Source organism: Sus scrofa, chromosome 18 (genome assembly GCF_054392235.1).
Source record: "Sus scrofa isolate SSC_HxYL_T2T_F1_AM1 chromosome 18, Sscrofa_HxYL_maternal_Yorkshire_Landrace_v2.0, whole genome shotgun sequence".
Lineage (NCBI taxonomy): Eukaryota > Metazoa > Chordata > Mammalia > Artiodactyla > Suidae > Sus > Sus scrofa.
This window is the reverse complement of record NC_139400.1, coordinates 59,486,118-59,505,221: the sequence shown is the minus strand read 5'-3', so window position 1 is coordinate 59,505,221 and position 19,104 is coordinate 59,486,118. Positions and strand designations below refer to the sequence as shown.

At 44.8% G+C, this 19,104-nt stretch overlaps 1 protein-coding gene across 1 annotated transcript; it reads right to left on the bottom strand.

The window, feature by feature from the left end:
• Nucleotides 1-8,921: 8,921 nt before the first annotated feature.
• PURB (purine rich element binding protein B) lies at nt 8,922-17,873 on the bottom strand. The gene has a single exon (XM_013985807.3). It carries the CDS (start codon nt 17,695-17,697, stop codon nt 16,777-16,779), a length of 921 nt encoding a protein of 306 aa, XP_013841261.3. The 5' UTR covers nt 17,698-17,873; the 3' UTR covers nt 8,922-16,776.
• Nucleotides 17,874-19,104: the final 1,231 nt, after the last annotated feature.

Below are 19,104 nucleotides of genomic sequence, written 5' to 3'. Positions count from 1 at the left end.
CCATCCCTGGCCTTGCTCAGTGGGTTAAGAATCCAGCAGTGCCATGAGTTGTGGTGTAGGTTGCAGATGTGGCTCGGATCCTGCACTGCTGTGCCTGTGGTGTAGGCTGGCAGCTGTAGCCCCAATTTGACACATGGCCAAAGTAGAAATTTTCAAAAATACTAAAAAGTGTTAAAAACCCAAAACCAGGAAAAAAAAAAAAAAAAACCCAAAACCATCACCATAAAGATTTCATTGTTAAATGTTGATCCATTTCCTGGCAATCCATTTTCCATGTGAACGAATGAATGCTTTTAAGAAAAGCAAATCTGGGAGTTCCTGCTGTGGTGCAATGGCATCAGCTGTGTCTCTGGAGCACTGAGAGGCAGGTTTGATCCCTGGCCTGCACAGTGGGACCAGGATCCTGTGTGTTGCTGCAGCTGTGGGTTCAAGCATCTGGCATTGCCACAGCTGTGGCATAGGTCTGGGTATGGCCAGGTGAGAGTATGGCCTTTTAAAAAAGGGAGGGAACACTTCCCCATTCATTAAATGTCAGTTTCACCCTAATACCAAAAATGAGACAAAGATATTAACAACAACAAAAAACCCACAGGACAATATCCTTATAATTTGATCTATGTAATATGCCATAGTAATAGAATAAAGGACAAAAACTACATGGTCACATCAGTGGAGCAGAAAAACCATTTAGCAAAATGCAACACACTCTCATAAAAAAAAATTCAACAACTAGGATTAAAAGGGAACTTTTATTTTTGTTTTTTGAGGGCCACACCCATGGCATATGGAGGTTCTCAGGCTAGGGGTCTAATCAGAGCTGTAGCCACCGACCTATGCCAGAGCCACAGCAATGCCAGATCCAAGCCGTGTCGGTGACCTATACCACAGCTCATGGCAACCCCAGATCCTTAACCCACTGAGCAAGGCCAGGGAATGAACCCTCAACCTCATGGTTCCCAGTCAGATTTGTTTCCACTACACCACAATGGGAGCTCCATAAAAGGGAACTTCTTTAACCTGATATAGGTCATCAGAAAAACCTGAAGTTAATGTCATAACGTAATGATAAAAGATTGAATACTCTTATGATAAGGAACAAGATGAGGATGTCTGCTCTTGCCACTTTTATTCCTCATTCTACTGGAGTTTCTAGAAAGAGCATTCAGGCAGCAAAAAGAAATAAAGGGCATCCAGATTGGAAAGGAAAAAGTAGAACTATTTCTTCACAAATGACCTGATCTTGTATAAGGATCCACAGCAAAACTATTAGAACTAAGTAAACAAGTGCAGCACGATTGCAGGGTCCAAGATCAACACACAAAAATCAATTCTGTACCATAGACTAGCAATGAATAAACTGAAAATCAGTTCCATTTATAATAACATCTAAAAGAAAGTATTGGGGATTAAATTTCACAAAAATAGCACTAGTACTCTGAAAACTACAAAACATTAGTGAAAAAAAAAATGAAAGATCTAAACAGAATCTCAGCTTGCTTCTTTGCAGACATTGACAAAACCATCTTAAAATTCATATGGAATATAAGAAACCAAGAATAGCCAAAACATGGAGTTCCCATTGTGGCTCAGAGGAAATGAATCGGGCTGGTACCCATGAGGATGCAGGTTCTATCTTTGGCCCTTTTTTGGCCATGGATCCGACACACACCATAGCTGCAGCAACACACAGGATCCTGGTCCCACTGTGCAGGCCAGGGATCAAACCTGCCTCTCAGTGCTCCAGAGACACAGCTGATGCCATTGCACCACAGCAGGAACTCCCAGATTTGCTTTTCTTAAAAGCATTCATTCGTTCACATGGAAAATGGATTGCTAGGAAATGGATCAACATTTAACAATGAAATCTTTATGGTGATGGTTTTGGGTTTTTAACACTTTTTAGTATTTTTGAAATTTTCTACTTTGGCTATGTGTCAGCTTTATAAATATCTTTATAAAAAACGTATTTAAGGGAGCTCCTGTCGTGGCTCAGCAATAGCAAACCCAACTAGTATCCATGAGGATGCAGGTTCAATCCCTGGCCTCGCTCAGTGGGTTAAGGGTCTGGCATTGCTGTGAGCTGTGGTGGAGGTCACAGACATCGCTCAGATCTCTTGTTGCTATGGCTGTGGTGTAGGCGTCAGCTGTAGCTCTGATTTGACCCCTAGCCTGGGAACTTCCATATGTGGTGGGCACAGTCCTAAAAAGCAAAAGCCCCCCCCCAAAAAAAAAGGTATTTAAAAGTATTAGTTTTTCAAGTGGGAGGAATAAAATTTAGAAATAGTGTGATAATAGATGACTACATTTCTCAGCAGTTTAAGCTCACTCATCCTTAAAATTTTCTTTCTGTTTTTTCTTTTGGGGCTGCACCCATGGCATATGGAAGTTCCATGGCCAGGGACCAAATCTAAGCTGCAGCTGCACCCTATGCCATAGCTGCTGCAGTATCAGATCCTAACCCATTGCACCACAGTGGGAACTTATAGTTTCTTTTTATCTGTTTATTTATTTTCTTTTTACGGCCGCACCTGTGGCCTATGGAAATTTCCAGACTGGGGGGGACCAAGCTGCATCTGTGACCTACACCTCAGTTCACAGCAATGCTGGATCCTTAACCCACTGATCAAGGCCAGGGATGGAACCTGCATCCTCATGGATACTAGTTGGGTTTGTGACCCACTGAGCCACAAGGGGGACTCCCAGGAATTTCTTATGTTATTCCAAATCAAAAGTCTCTCAGCTTGCTCTAAAGGAAAAGTTAGGATTATAGTATATTATAGTTCAACACAGATATTTGGTCAAAAATGAAAAAGAAGCATGAATTCTATTTACAGCTATAGCTGTAAGAATTCACTTTTCAGACCTTTGAAACATGTAGCAACATAGCCAAGGGTCCTAGCTGCTGTGCATTTTTCACATTGTGCCAGTATATGCTTTGGGTAGATTGCTGGAAGTAGAATTGCTGACTCAGAGGTTAATTTGTAGGTAATTTTTTTTTTTTTTCAGCAAGAAGCAAAGTCTTTATTATAGAAAAGCAAATAGCTCCCAGGGCTAATGGGAGGGGGAAGAAGGCCCCTGCCCCGTAGGTAATTTTGATAAGTATTGCCAGATTTCACAGGGGACTCTGTTCCCACAGCAATATATGAATGTGCCTGTTTACCTACAGTCTTGCCAGTCGAGTTTACTGTCAGAGCGTTGGTTTGTGTTTTTGTTTTTCTCATCTGATAGGTGAGAAATGATATAGTTTAAATTTGTATTTCTCGGAGTTCCCATAGGTGTGCAGCGGAAATGAATCCAACTAGGAACCATGAGGTTTCGGGTTCCATCCCTGGTCTCGCTCTGTGGGTTAAGGATCTGGTGTTGCCTTGAGCTGTGGTGTAGTTCGCAGATGTGGCTCAGATCTGGTGTTGCTGTGGCTGTGGCACAGGCCAGCAGCTATAGCTCCAATTAGACCTCTAGCCTGAGAACCTCCATATGCCACAGGTGTGGCCCTAAAAGGACAAAAGACAAAAAAAAAATTTGTGTTTGTCTTATTGTGAATGAGATAGAATATGTTTTCATTATAACTATGAACCATTTGTATTACTTTTTATTTATTTTATTTTATTTTATTTTATTTTATTTTATTTTATTTTATTTTATTTTATTTTATTTTATTTTTTGTCTTTTTGCTATTTCTTTGGGCCGCTCCCACGGCATATGGAGGTTCCCAGGCTAGGGGTCAAATCGGAGCTGTAGCCGCCAGCCTACGCCAGAGCCACAGCAACGCGGGATCCGAGCCGCTTCTGCGACCTACACCACAGCTCACGGCAACGCCGGATCGTTAACCCACTGAGCAAGGGCAGGGACCGAACCCGCAACCTCATGGTTCCTAGTGGGATTCGTTAACCACTGCGCCACGACGGGAACTCCTGTATTACTTTTTAAGTGAATTATCTGCCTCTATTTCTTATACTTATGTCATTTGCTTTTACTTGATATATTCAGAACCCCCAGGACCCAGATAATGGATCCAGAAACTGCCGTGGCAGAGTAGTTATATATTCTTAACTGTTGCCACTCTTTGGCTGTTAAGTAAGTCTATAATGCCACAGAGTGGTTCTAACACATCGACATAGCACTGTAAACCAGCTATAATGGAAAAAATAAAAATCACTATTTTAAAAAAATGGTTCTAACACCGAGCACTGAAACATTGCCAGTTACAGAGAATTCAGCTCTTCTTCTGAGCATAGAGGTTAAATGTGGTTCTTGTTTCGAGCACAGTGAAAACGTCACTCTTCCTGGTCACTGAATCCTGAGAAGAACCAAATCTGTAGGTTTGATGGGCACATGGAAAGGCCCCTGCTGGGCTTAATGAACCAAAGAATGCCCACCGCCTCCAGCTCTGTTCCAGAACACACCCTAGCAATGATGTCAGACCTGGTCCTCAGAGGGCAGATGGGAGCAGCTTTCAGGCCAAATAGAAGAGCTGGTCCCATCGACGAGTGGCCTCTGAAGGCTAAATGGTAGCTACTGTGTGGAAACACCGCAACCACCTACCCCCCCACCCCCGACACACACCCTGTTCCCCACAAACTTGATTCTTGTTCACACACAAAAACCCTTGAGCTGACATAGGTTTGGTGGAATGAGCAGTTGTGTCCAAAAGAGAGCTTGCAGTCCTTACCAGAAAAGGTGTGGGGTCAGAGGAGGAGCAGACTAATGACATCCCACGGCCCAGATGAGTCACTTGCCTGAGTGATGTCACCAGCCGGGTTCTCTCTGCTGGAAAGCCCGCAGCTGCTGGACCGCAGCATTCCATGTTGCTGACAACAGCTCTCCTTCCCTCACAGGACTGTTTTTTGCTCTTCTCCCTCAGAACCGAACATGCTTTCTCTCTCTCTCTCTTTTTTTTTGGTCTTTTTAGGGCCACACCCATGGCACATGGAGGTTCCCAGGCCAGGGGTTGAATCGGGGCAGCACCTACCGGCCTACACCACAGCCACAACAACACAAGATCCAAGCTGTGTCTGTGACCTACACCACAGCTTATGGCAATGCTACATCCTTAACCCACTGATCGAGGCCAGGAGTCGAACCTGAGTCCTCAGGGATGCTAGTTGGGTTGGTTACTGCTATGCCATGATGGGAACTCCTGCTTCCTTTTTTTATATTACCTCTATTCTGAACTATGTGTTACAGAGAATGCTATATATTCATAAAGGCTCTTTCTGAATTCTAAGCAAAAACTTCAAGATGAGAAGCTGGATGTAGGTATAATTTAAAATGTACAGACAGACAACTCACTGTATATCACATAACAAATTAAAAAAAACCCCTCACAAATGATGGAGTTCCCATCATGGCGCAGTGGAAACGAACCTGACTAAGAACCATGAGGTTGTGGGTTCGATCCCTGGCCTCACTCAGTGGGTTAAGGATCTGGTGTTGCTGTGAGCTGTGGTGTAGGCCGAAGACACGGCTTGGATCCTGCGTTGCTGTGGCTGTGGTGTAGACTGGCAGCTGTAGCTCCGATTTGACCCCTGGCCTGGGAACCTCCATATGCTGAGGGTGAGGCCCTAAAAAGACCAAAAAACAAAACAAAACAAAAACTCTGACAAATTCTCTTATTCCTATCAACAGTCTCGTAACACAAAAGCTAAGGTAATGGAGTCCCTGTATCCAGGTGAATAATCCAGGTGAATGAATTCTCAGCAGAAAATCACTTCATTTATTGATTTATTAATTTTACACTCAAGTTGTTTACCTGCAAGGAAAATACACCTAAAGTAGAACATATCTGTGAAATGCAACCAGCGAAGTCTTCGTTTATCGGAGAAGAAACGTCTCCGGATTTGAGATTGCGCAGAAGTGTTTCCCTGAGGAGGGGGTGTGTCTAGGAAATTTGAGCGGCAACCCACCCTAGTCTCCTGGAGACCGGGGGTCACATAAACCAGAACATTTGAACCTAAAGTCACCTTTGGTCCAATGTAACCCAGTTCCTTCTAGTTCCTCCAAAAAGTTTTCTCCTTCTCCAAACTAAACCATAAATTCCATCTGGATCATGGACCGTATCTTCTACACTTGGTACAATACCTGGCATATGGTATCCGCCCAATAACGAGCTAATGAATGAGTTTACAAACGGTAGCACCTCGCGATGGTCATCAAAAAGATTTCAGTACTGACCACCAGGTGGCTCTCATTTTCCTGAAGACCCAATGGCTTCTCCGGGAAACTAGACACTGTTGTAGGATTCAAGGATCTTTAAGTGTTAACGATCCTTGCTCAGAGTCACGCTATTAGTTTATGACAGATTCAGGGATAGAACCTAACTTACAACATCCAGAACAGCCAAACTATGAAGTAATACTCCTTTGCTTGGAAGCTCTGGCTCCAATAGAGTGCTTCGGGCTATAGCCTGGCTACACTTAGTCCTTCAATTTGGGAGGTGACAACTTCTCATCAAGCTAAAAAATTCAGCAGGGCTATGGTAAAACCAGTGCCTCAGGGTAAAGGCTTCCCGACCTCTGTCTGTTGATGGCAACTGGGGTAATTGTTCCCAGAATTTTTGTGATTTCTAGTGAGTCCCAAAGTGTTGATCCTCAACTAGTAGCATCAGCATCACCAGGGGACTTGTGAGAAATGTGGCTTCTCAGGCTCCACCGGACCTGCTCAACCAGAAACATGAAATGTTTGTGTGCACGTGGTGTGGGTTCAGGAATCAGCTCTCCAGGTGACTCCAACTCACACTAAAGGGTTCCCCGTGTCAGTAAAAGCCCCCGACTTCCCCAGTGAGGGGTTTATCAATGCAATGCTCAATGATTCCATCTGCAAACTTTTCTCAAGATTAGTTTGTTGGGGAGTTCCCATCGTGGCTCAGTGGTTAGTGAACCTGACTAGCATCCATGAGGACGTGGGTTCGATCCCTGGCCTCGCTCAGTGGGTTAAGGATCCGGTGTTGCTGTGAGCTGTGGTGTGAGTCGAAGATGTGGCTCTGATCCTGAGTTGCTGTGGCTGTGGTGTAGGCCAGCAGCTACAGTTCCGATTGGACCCCTGGCCTGGGAACCTCCATGTGCTGCAGGTATGGCCCTGAAAGACGAAATAAATAAATAAATAAGATTAGTTATTTGGGGGTTTAAGCAGTAAGCTGGTAACTTAGGTAACAAGAGTCACAAGGTGAAAGCTGTGTGTGCATCCTAAGAATTCTTTGAGATCCTGAGTTTTTTGCCTCTAGCAAAAATTCCCAGTCCTTCATCCTTTTTTTCTTTTTAAATTTAATTATTTATTTTTTGGGGTCTTTTTAGGGCCACACCTGCGACATATGGAAGTTCCCAGGCTAGAGGTCGAATCGGAGCTATAGCTGCCGGCCTCCACCACAGCCGCATCAGATTCGAGCAGCGTCTGTGACCTACAGCCAGCTCACGGCAACACCAGACCCCTAACCTACTGATCAAGGCCAGGGATTGAACTCGTGTCCTCACAGATACTAGTCAGGTTCATAACCCACTGAATCACACTGGGACTTCCCCATCCCTTTCTCTTCTTACCATAGGATCCCACAGGCCACTGGTTCTCATCCTTGACTGATTGCAATCACTTTGGGGAGCTCGAAAAGGAAGAACAAAACACACAACACACTGTTTATGTCCCCAAATCTCTGATCCAGACAGTGCCTGGGCAGCAGCATTCAAGGCAGCGAGCACAGAGAACATGGCCAGAGACCGAAGGGGACAGTGGGAAAATTGCTGTGTGGTGGCGTGGTGGCAGGAGTAATTTTTTTTTTTTTTGCCTTTTCTAGGGCTGGGCCTGCGGCATATGGAGGTTCCCAGGCTAAGGGTCGAATCGGAGCTGTAGCCTCCGGCCTATGTCAGAGCCACAGCAATGCGGGACCCGAGCCGCCTCTGCGACCCACACCACAGCTCACAGCAATGCTGGATCCTTAACCCACTGAGCAAGGCCAGGGATTGAACCTGTAACCTCATGGTTCCTAGTCAGATTCGTTAACCACTGCGCCACGACAGGAACTCCAGGAGTAATTTTTTACAGCTAAGATGCTCCATAGAAAGAAAACATGGGAAGAACTAAAGTATTAAGTTATCTTAGGTCTTTTCCAACCCCATTCTTCATCTTCAGAAAAGCGTAACTGACATGTCAGTCTAGTTCAGTGGTTCTCAAAGGGTGATCCAGGAACCCCCAATCCCCGTGACTCTCAGGAGTCCAGAATCCAAGGTACTCCCCTAACAACATTGGTATTTGCCTTGTTCACTTTTCCTCACAAGCTTAGTGTTTTCCAGAGGATAAATAATGTGACAGCAATGACATGGCTCTGTAGCAAATGTCGTCTTAAAAACAATTCCGTTTCTAACAGGACACCTATCAACTGATAGAGCCCTAAAGACAAAACTCCTTGACAGTCTTCAGTACATTTTAAAGGAGTAAGGGGGTTCCTGAGAGCAAAAATTTGGAATCATAGCCAGGATCCAGGGACCTAAAATTTTCATTTTTCCTTTAGCTCTGGGTATAGACTTGTCTAATCTGTTCTTTAAAGTCAGTTTTGACAAATGGTGAGTCAACACCTGGGCTTGTGGGTTTTTTAGTCACTAAAAACAATACCGCCTAAGAGCCAACAGAATAGGAAGAACTTCTGGGAAGCAACGAGCAGCCCGTCTGGAACATGAATCAAAGCATGAAACGAATCTGCAACTTGGATTCGCTCCACAGATTGCAGAGTAACTAGACAAGGGGTTCGGGAACCCAGAGGGTCTGGACCCAACTGGCTGTATGTTGGGTGAAACGTGCAACAGCTTGGAAGTCACTTCAAGTGGGAACCCACCCAATTCCAGACCCACTCACGAGCCCCGGCAGACGGGGCACATGCCGTTTCCCTCCCCGCCACCAGGTCGTTCCTTAAATCAGACACCAGCACGAGGTTGTCATTCACTTTTCCGCATACTTTATTTGTTACAAACATACAATTTTTTAAATATAGACTGTAAAACTCCATTTGCAAAAGTCTGTTATGGTAAGGAGTGCACACCAGCAGTAGGATTTTTTTCTCTATGAGTTTTTTTCTTGTCAGTTTTGCTAGTTAGTGGTAAGTACGGGACCCGCCATTGACAGACCTGTCTGAAGCTTCTGGCTGTATTCACGTTGCTCTTTTGAAGCAGCCCTGCTCGTCTCAAAATTGACCGGAATCTGAGCTTCAACGGCCAGGCAGTGAGATCAACAGCCCGTCTAGACTCTGCTTTTGAACGGTTTCCAGGAAGTATGATTTCTGAATGGGTACTGCACTTCACAGATTTATTTGAATTGCCCATGCAGCTCTGTGTTTGTTAAAGTGCATTCTTCTTTTAAAAAATAAGAGGAATAATCTTTACTCTTTAACCAAGGTACTTAAAAAAATGAACTTTTTGGTCTCTCAGCAGATATTCCCAAATTGATCCTATCACTACAAATTTTAGTGTTCTATTTACAAATATTTATAGGGTAACAGGTGGAGGGGATCTTATAAAATTAAAGGTGCAGCTTCTCTTGAAGCAGAGAGATCAGTTCTACAAATTCATACGTAGGAATACACACTTGGTTTACAATGCACAAGCATGTGGATATTTACACAGAGACTGAAGACATCCCAAAAAACCCCCTTTAAAGGAACTTCCAATCTAAACTCTAGTGGTACATCTAGATCAGGAAGCTCTGTCTCCTGCTATCAAGATTTGGTTTTAACTCATTCAAATTACTTCTGCAGATTCGCTACTGGCAGGACATGAGTCCCAACTTTGGAGTGAGGAAGAATCTAGTCTAAGGAGGCCCCTGGCAGACATAACCGGCAGTGAAGGAAGTATGTTATCTGGACATTTCTATCAGAAGATGAACAGACTTCTAACAATGGTCTTGGAAAAAACATCTGCAGGAAGGTGCAAAAGGAAGAATAAATCCCTACTAATCATTCCAGAACTTTAGAAAAAAGTCCAAATACACTGATAATCTTAGTTATTATTCAAATATTGATATCATTGAAAAAAGAACCCTCAAATTTACTTATCTGCTACCATAACATACAAAACTATAGACTCTTTTTAAGTATGCCCTGTACTTATTTAAAATCATTTTCTTGGGGGAGGGAGGGAAAAATAAAAAAGAAAATCAGTTTCTAGACTTTTGTCCAATCTATTAACTTCTAGGGATCCAGAGAGCTTTTGCCACAGAGGTGACATGTGGGCTGGGAGAGGGTTTAAGCCTCATATCTGAACAGTTTAAAATGTACCTGTTTTTCAATTTTCAACTTTCTCTCCCCAGTTATGTCCCTGAAAAAGGAATTTTAAAAGAGGAAAAATCTACTACTTGCCATTCTAGTTCCAAATATGGGTGAGGATTTTTTAAGCCCAGTCTGATCTTGCAATGTAGGGCAAGCCCAGGGATGAGAGTTTGCCTTAAGAAATAAGAGATCATCTAAATCAATTTCTTCAACGACTCAGCCACTGATGTATTAGAGCAGGGATTGAAAAAAAAAAAAAAAAAAAAAAAAAAGACAAACTCATGTCTCCTGCAATATGCTAGTGGACAATGAACTTCAATACTGCTTTCCCTCCAATCCTCTGGGCCCACATTCATCATACTAAAGGTATGACTAGCCCTCTCTTATCCAAGTCAATGGATATTTTACATATAACAAAGGGAAAGGAAATTGGCTCCTAAAATCCCATGTTAATCAAAAGTACAGTCGTACGCTTTCATTAAACCATCTGTTAGAATCACCTATAGAAAAAGAAAAATAACATTTTTGCATCAAACAAAGCTCTGCCCTCCTGTTACGAGAAGTCCTACGGAGCAGTGAAAACTACCAATGTGGCATTTGCTGTTGTTTTAACATGGCTTTACCTATCCCAACTGGAATGTCTAATCCAGGAGGTGTGAGTCAGCTTTTCAAACGAAAAGGAAAAGACTGCAAATAAAGGTGATTACATTGATGGCATATTCCCTATTTCACGAGGAAATGCAAAATACATTCATAAAGGTCTTACTTGGATCAGGGATACAGATATCAATTGGAAATTACTAGAGTAAAAAGTCTTCACATACAATATTATCCAAATTTCATACTGACAATTGGACCATTTTTTTTGGGGGGGGGCAATGGCATGTGGAAGTTCCCGGGCCAGGGATGGAACCTGTGCCACAGCAGAGGCAATGCCAGATCCTTAACTCGCTGAGCCACCAGGGAACTCTGAACAACATTTACTGAAAAAAAAAAGAGTCCATTAAATCCATCAGTAATGAAACTAAGTCTTAAGACTGAGGGCTGGGAAGAGCAACTTTAAATAGCAGATAGATACACATGAAGAGAAGTCACCGTTCAATAGTCTGTTATCTCTTGAAATTTCTGGGGGCTAACATGTTAAAATTAATGACTTTGCTTCTCTAGATTAAAAACAGGTGAAATGAGGGTACAACTTCCCATTTCCACCTTATACCTGGAATTTCAAACAGCATTGATATGGACTTCTTCCTTTTGTGTCCGTACTTTTCTTAAGGTAAAAATAATTTTTTTTTCCTACAAATAATCCCGCCCCCCTCAAGCCCCACCCACACACCCATTATCCAGTTTATTCAGTGGGAATAGTAACTGTTTAGGAAGACAGCTAATTGGTTTACAGTACTCTCTAAAACCAACCCTGAAAACTAGAAATCTCATTCATTTACTATAACTTCAGTGCCTCGTTACTGACAGAAAAAAAAAGCTACTTTAAGGCTCAAGGGAAAGTAACTTCTTCCATCGTGAATGCAGCATTGTTTACTCTCCCATCCATTGGAAGCTAGCAGAATGCACTCTAGATCAAAATTACAAACGCTCTCACATTAGCAAAGACTTCTACTCTTCTCACAGAGTTAGAACGATATTCCTAAGCAAATTATCTGGGGAGCCTGAGAAACCATGATCCACATCACACACAGATTCCGTGTATTTCATGATCAAAAAGTGCTTTATCTTTGAGAAATACGTCAGGGTTAAAATGGAAACATTCAATGGAAAATCACTTGACACTTTCTCAAGTGAAGTACAAAGTGGAAAAGGGGCAAAAAGGTGGGAGGCTCTGCTCTCTGAACAGGCCTCCTGCGTGTGACTTTTAGGGAACGTACTAGATTAAAATTGTTTAAGAGTTAACAGTGGAATTTTACGCCACTATATATATTCTAAAACCTGAGATTGGACATCAAAGCAGTCAAACTTTGTTACTTATCAGAGCAATTCTGATACTTCCTAAAAATAGAAGACAACTCAATTGAATTCATAACTCCCGGGGTCAAAAAACATTAACTTCCCCCCATCAACAAGGAGACCGACCACAAACGCGTTAGATACTAAGAGTGCTGCAGAACGACTCTCGGCAAACGAGTCATTTTTACATAATCGAAAAGTCACTTCTCTCCTTCCCCTTCTCACTGATCAAGGCCACACTATTCTCAAGTGAATATCTACTGAGAGATCAGTTGTGCATTGGACAAAGTACCATAACTGGGTTAAAAATGAAAACAAAATTTACAGTGAAGAATACCTATGTGCACATGGCTTACACACTCAAGCTTCTCAATTTCATCTACCTCAAGAGCAAGGTAGACACAGACCAATAGTTAGCTTTTAACACCTTGTGTAGAGCACACTCTACCCCCTGTACAGCCAGTCAAGGTTACATTTAACAAAGCATTCTCAGCCACTATGTAGCGCCTGAAGTGTGCAGCCATTTACAGACCACTCAATATGAGGGCATTAGTATAACCAGCCTCTTCTGCCCACAACCCTGCATTGTCAGATAAGCCAGGATAATTGTTTTGTTTTGAGAAAACTGAAGCTTGAATCTCTTAAAAGACCTGCAATTTATTGCAAAGTGACTGAGAGGCAACAAAGGAAGCAGCAGCAGGTCTCGGCCGCCTCTGCACCAAAGCTCCTCAATCACTTTGCAGTAAATAATTATGGAAAGTGAAGCGACGTGTAGCCATGTGTGTATCACAACTACAGTCATTTAAACCACCTACATGCCTCCCACAGTAACATAGGGTGTCTGGGTTTTTGGTTTGGTTTTCACTTTGATTTTTGGTGCCATACAGATTTGCATCTTGTATTGCGCAGCATTCGCACAGAAAACTTTCTCTGCTGACTAGAACTGCCATTCGACTTGAATGATAGGTAGGGACAATAGAAACCAGAAAGGAAGATCTTGTCACAGATTTTTGCCTTTTTTTTTTTTTTTTTTTAAGCTGTGCCTGTGGCATGGGGAAGTTCCTGGGCCAGGGATTGGACCTGAGTCTCAGCAGCGGCAACGCCAGATCCTCAACCTGCTGAGCCACAAGGGAACTCCAGGTTTCGCTCTTTTGATTCTGTTCCTAAAATTTGTTTTCTCCTGTGACTGCAGTAGTTTGAGAAACAAACATTCCACCAACGACCCGAAGAGGGAATTTTAGTTCCCTCCTTCTTAGGAACATGACTGTTTTGAACACGTGATTAGCTGGGATGTTTGCCAAGGTTGAAAAACAGCCCTAAATCACTGTTCACAGTAGAGGGGGAAAGACAAAACCAAAAAAATTGGTTTCCCATAGTCTGTACCATGCCGTTTGCGGAGGGGAATCCCTTCCTTTAGTAGCAATAGTCAGGAATGCGTTCTGAGAGACAGCCTGTCCACATCACCTTGCTCAACGAACCAACCACAAGCCACAAGTGTAGTGTCTGTGCTTGGCAGCGTTCTATCGTCCCCACTGACTGGGATGAGGATCAGTGAATGCTACAATTAATCCACCTCCTCCAGTCATCTTCCTGCAGGGAGAAGAGGCCAGGACCCGCCTCCTGCAGGAGAAACAAACCTCTGAGATTGGTTAAGACTGAAAAACCCACCACTATGACATTTACCACTTAATCTTACATAGGCAGGTCAAAATTTTAATATAAATTACTTTTCCAACACATAGCTTATGCATTCTTTGCTCCTTTTTTTGGAGGATTCTCAAATTGATATCTAAAGATTTACATATGATATATTACTGTTATATGGTCTAATGACTAAGAAAATTTCTCTGGTAACCAAAGCTGATGCCATATATGGCAGTGTTCTTGGCATACACTCTATATGCCTCAGACCACTTCCACATTCTTTCTATTCAGCTAATTATAGCTTAGTAGCCACTGGTGAAGGATTGTGAAGACCCTGTCATTTCTACAGAATAGAAAGGCAAGGCTAGTTACTGCAATTCAGCCAAACAAAAAGAAAAGAAGAAAGAATAAACCAACCCCTTAAAAAGGAGAGGTACTGCACCTTTGCAAAATTGAACTGGCTCACTGCAGCTGAGCAAGAGAACCACCGCTGAAGCAAGAAAACAAGTTGGTCTATACAGGAATTATACATGTTTTGAAATCGAAAAAGTGACAGCAATCAACTAAGAGCTGCAACCTTGATTTTTCATTGCTGCCTCAGAGTTCGAAACTTAAACAGTTTCTGCAAGCCTACTAAAGCTAGCTTCTCAGCTCCTTTACTACTAAAACTATTGAGGGATTTGTTCTCCGCAGCAAAGAAAGAAACACTCAAAACACATAGGTAAATACAGCAGGACATTATTGAAAACAGCTGCCTTGTAGTACAAAATACAGTACGAGTATACAGATGTCATTAAAACATCAAAAATACTATTGCTCCCATACAATTTAGGAACCATTCTTTGCAACGGAGAAAAATTTTAAAAAAAGAAAAGCCTAAAAAAAATTTGTTTAAAAAGTCTACTGTGGATGATGAGAGTAGAGAAATAGTCTGAAAAGGGCACCAATGTTTGTGGCTCTTCCTTTTTTAAAAAAAAAAAAATCTAAGATCAGTGATATTCTGAATCAAATCTAATTTTTTTAAAAAGCCTAATTTTATATACACATTTCCCTCCCTCTCAGCCACAAGTCATGAAATTGACCTTTTTGTATATTACTTATTTCACAATAAATACAAAAAGATTGTATAGATTGAATAATACCAAAATAAGATAATAAAAGGGGTATGCAATAAATTAAAAGGCAGCTCAAATAAAGGGCAGGCATGCAGTTAAAAAAAAACAAAAAACAAACTTAAGATTGTGGAGGTGGGGTTACTTGCCTCCTGGTTGAGAAGGTGTCACACAAAGTATACCTGAAAACTTTGGAAAGAACATTAGCTCCCATTCAATTCAAAGTTACCTAGGTCTATAACATTTGTAGGAATACCTTTGGATGGGGTGGGATTAACTTGATTAGTAAAAATCATACTGAAAATCCATTTAAAATATAGAAGAGGCGATCCTTGAAAACCCCAACTTTTATTCTTGAAAGACAGCTGGATAAACTGGCAAAAGCCAGTTTGTTGAAATCGCAAGATGGTATAAAAATGCTTCCAGGATATAGTCAGCATATTCACGTTCACTTCGGCTCCATCCAGATGGATTTCAGCTTCCAAAGGGCACGCTGCTTGAATCACTCATCCATCATTTGCCAACTTTGATTGTGAGGTACTGATACAACGGATCAAGTTCTTAAAAATTTATTTTAAAAGAATAAATGATGCTGGAATTCTGGACCTGAGGATCTTTAGTATTTGAACAAATCCACAGACTAAACTGAAGGTAGATGAAAACTTCAGTTTTGGTTACTTCCAACTTTTCTGTGAGGACGTATGTTCCATTAAAGCTCAGGCTTGTAGCCAAACTGTTCCTTTTGTAGCTATCTTCAAGTTTTATGGTTTAAAATCCAGCCAACCAGTGGCCGAAACAGCCGAATTAGCCACAATTCACTGGCTCACGCGGTGGAGCCACAGGGATCTGGCTCTCATTCACATCTAAGCCATTTCTCGGTAATGACCTCCATATTTGGAGATCGGGGAAGAACTTTAGTGAGCAGCAACCAATCCACTCAAACAGTTTTCCTTGTGCTTTATGTCCGATTTCTTCTTGTGCCTACCTCAGCAACCCCCCATGCAAAACTGCTCTTCTAGCTTTGAAAAAAATTTGCCAGCTTTCAAAATATTATAGTAACGGCTTCTAGTTCAAGGAGTGATATCTGAATCCATTTGCATCCCGGAAAACAATTCTGCAAAGACATGGGCCTTGGTTCAGGTCCCATGCAAAACCATGTGAAACAAAATGGACCCAGTTTGTTTCTGTATTCCCTGGTGGCTTCACGAAATGATTTTGCCCTGTCTGTGGTTACTTAGTTGCTCCTCTTTAGGAAACGTGTACCCTCAGAACTGGGTAACTGAAAAGGCCTCTCTCTTCACAAGAATTCCATGAAGATCTAGGTTCAAAACGCTGACTTCAACGGAGGTGAAGGGATAGACACGGCCAAAGTGTGGTCTGGAAAAATCTTCCCAACAGGTTACCCAGGTACAACACAAACTCAACTGTCAGCAATGGGTCTGGGTAACTCGAAGGTGTTCCTTGGCCAATGTGCAAGGATCTGACCCACCCAGGGTTCAGGAACCTCAGCTGGGAAGCAACAGAAGCTGAGACTGTTTTGCTCAGGTGAGGAGACGCTGTTGTTTTGTCTTCTCTCCTCTCTTTGCAGGTTGCTGTCAGTATCTTGGAACTTCACTGCTTTTCGCTAAGTGTCCGTGACGGTTCTCTTCTGGTTACTTCTCTTAATTAACTATATTACTTTAAATTTTGTTTTCTCCCTCTGGGGCCTCCCTCGCTCCCCCTCCTCTAGCTCACTGGGGGATGAACAGGAAGGGGAGCTCTCTAGCCAAGGGGACGGTGGTGGGGTGGAGAGGCCCGTAGGGAAAGCTGCGCGTTTCAGTCCTCATCCACCTCCTCTCCCTCCGACTCGTCTCCGCCGCGTCGCTCATAAAGCTTATCCCTCTGCCGCTCCTGGATCTCTTTCATCTCATCCGCATACCGGCAAAAGGCGCCCCCGAACTTGCCCCACGCCTTGAAGGGGACGGTGATGGCGTTGCGGTAGGAAGGCTTTACCTCGCTCACGCGCAGGAACACTCCGTACTTGTTGCAGCCCACGTCGAAGAAGAAACGCTTGGAGTCCACCGTGATGGAGGTGCCTTCCGGAAGCTCTCCGTAGAGGCCGCCCCCGGGGCCCCCGGCGCCGCCGCCCGGGCCCCCTGCCAGCTCGTCGTCCTCGCCGCCGTAGTCGTCGATGAGCTTGGCCAGCGCGTCGCGGAACTCGATGAGGCCCTGCGCGGGCAGCGCAATGGTCTGGCCGCTCTGCAGGCCGCCGGGCCCGGGGCCGCCGCCGCCGCGGTTGACCGTCTGGCGGATACGCAGGAAGCGGCCACGCTGGTTCTCCTTGAGGTCCAGGTAGTACTTGCGGTTCTCGCGCACCAGGAACTCGCTCTTGAGCGCGCGCCGCGGCCCACCGCCCTCCTCGGCGCCCGCCGCCGCTGCCACCTGCTCGGGGCTGCTGGGGCCCAGCTGCGCGTAGTGCTCGATGAAGTCGCCCAGGTAGTCGCGGAACTCGGCGGCCACCGCCATGGACAGGGTGAGGCGGCTCTTGGAGCCGCCCGCGCCCACCTCGGCGATCTTGAGGAAGCGACCCTTGGCGTTCTGCTTCACGTCCAGGTAGAAGCGTTTGTTCTGGATGTCCAGCCGCTTCGAGGCCAGCTCCTGCGTCTCCTGCTCGCCGCCGCCGCCGCGGGACGCGGGCTGGAAGCCGCCGGGCCCGCCGCCGCCGCCGCGCTCGCTGCCACTATCGCCGTCCGCCATCTTCTCGGCCTCCGCCGCCACCGCGCCCAGGCCGCCGCCCGCCGCCCGCCTCGCTCGCGCCCCCGCCCTCCGCCCTGCGGCTCGCTCTCCGGGGCCCCCCAGCCTCGCCCGCCGGCCTGCTCACGCGCTCCCGCTGCTCATCGCCGGCCGCCGCCGCCACCCCCCATCGCCCCCGCGCCCCGCCCCGCCACTTCCGGCGGGCCCGCTTCCGGCGCGCGCTTCCGTGACACCACCCCCGCCCCGCCCATTACGTCTTCGCTGCCGGAAGTGTCGAGCGCGGCGGCGGCGGGGCGCAGGGCAGTGACGTCACGGGGCCGCAGGCGCGGGGCGGAGGACCCGAGGGGTAGGCTGGGAAGGATCCCTGGGAAGCTTAAGGGTGTTGGAAATAGTGTGCGCTTGTTTGTGATGGTGGCTTCACAGATGTGCCAAAACCTTTGAAATGTACTCTTTGAATAAGTGCGGTTTATTCTAGGGAAATTATACCGAATACAGTTATTATTTGTAAACAGAGGAATTAAAGGAGAGAGGATGTTGAGGTCGTCTGCGTTAAGAACTACAACGGGGGAGTTCCCGTCGTGGCGCAGTGGTTAACGAATCCGACTAGGAACCATGAGGTTGCGGGTTCGGTCCCTGCCCTTGCTCAGTGGGGTTAACGATCCGGCGTTGCCATGAGCTGTAGTGTAGGTTGCAGACGCGGCTCGGATCCCGCGTTGCTGTGGCTGTGGTGTAGGCCGGCAGCTATAGCTCCGATTCAACCCCTAGCCTGGGAACCTCCATATGCCGTGGGAGCGGCCCAAGAAATAGCAAAAAGACAAAAAAAAAAAAAAAAAAAAAAAAAAGAACTAAAACGAGTTTTATAGGATTGCTGGACAGTAATCTGTGAGTAATGTTTAGCATGATACCTGAGTTATAGTGATGCTCACTAAGTGTGGCCTCTTGCCTTTTTTTCCTATAGTGCCTGAAACATACATGATAATATCATCTTCACCATGACAACAACGTAAGAAAAAATGAAGGACTCAACTAAGCAGTGGTAGTGGGGCTGAAGCGCCTAGGAAGGAGTTAACTTTTATCAAATACCTATGTACAGGTACTGACAACCATTTTGCGCGGAAGAATTCGTGTGTCCATGTTCACGTTGTGTGGAGAAACCGGAATGGATTTAAAAATTGGTTCCCACTGTGGCCCATTGGGTTGAGACTCTGACTGCAGCCGCTTGGGTCCCTGCGGAGGCACGGGCTGGATCCCTGGCAGGGGCAGTGTGTTAAAGGATCCAGTGTGGCCTCAGCTACAGTGGCTGTGGCCAGCGATCAGTCTTTGCCCCTGAACTTCCACATGCCTCCACCCGCCTTAAAAAAAAAGTGCAAAGCATGTCTTTCCATGGGAGGAGGTGTGTGCTGAGAGTCA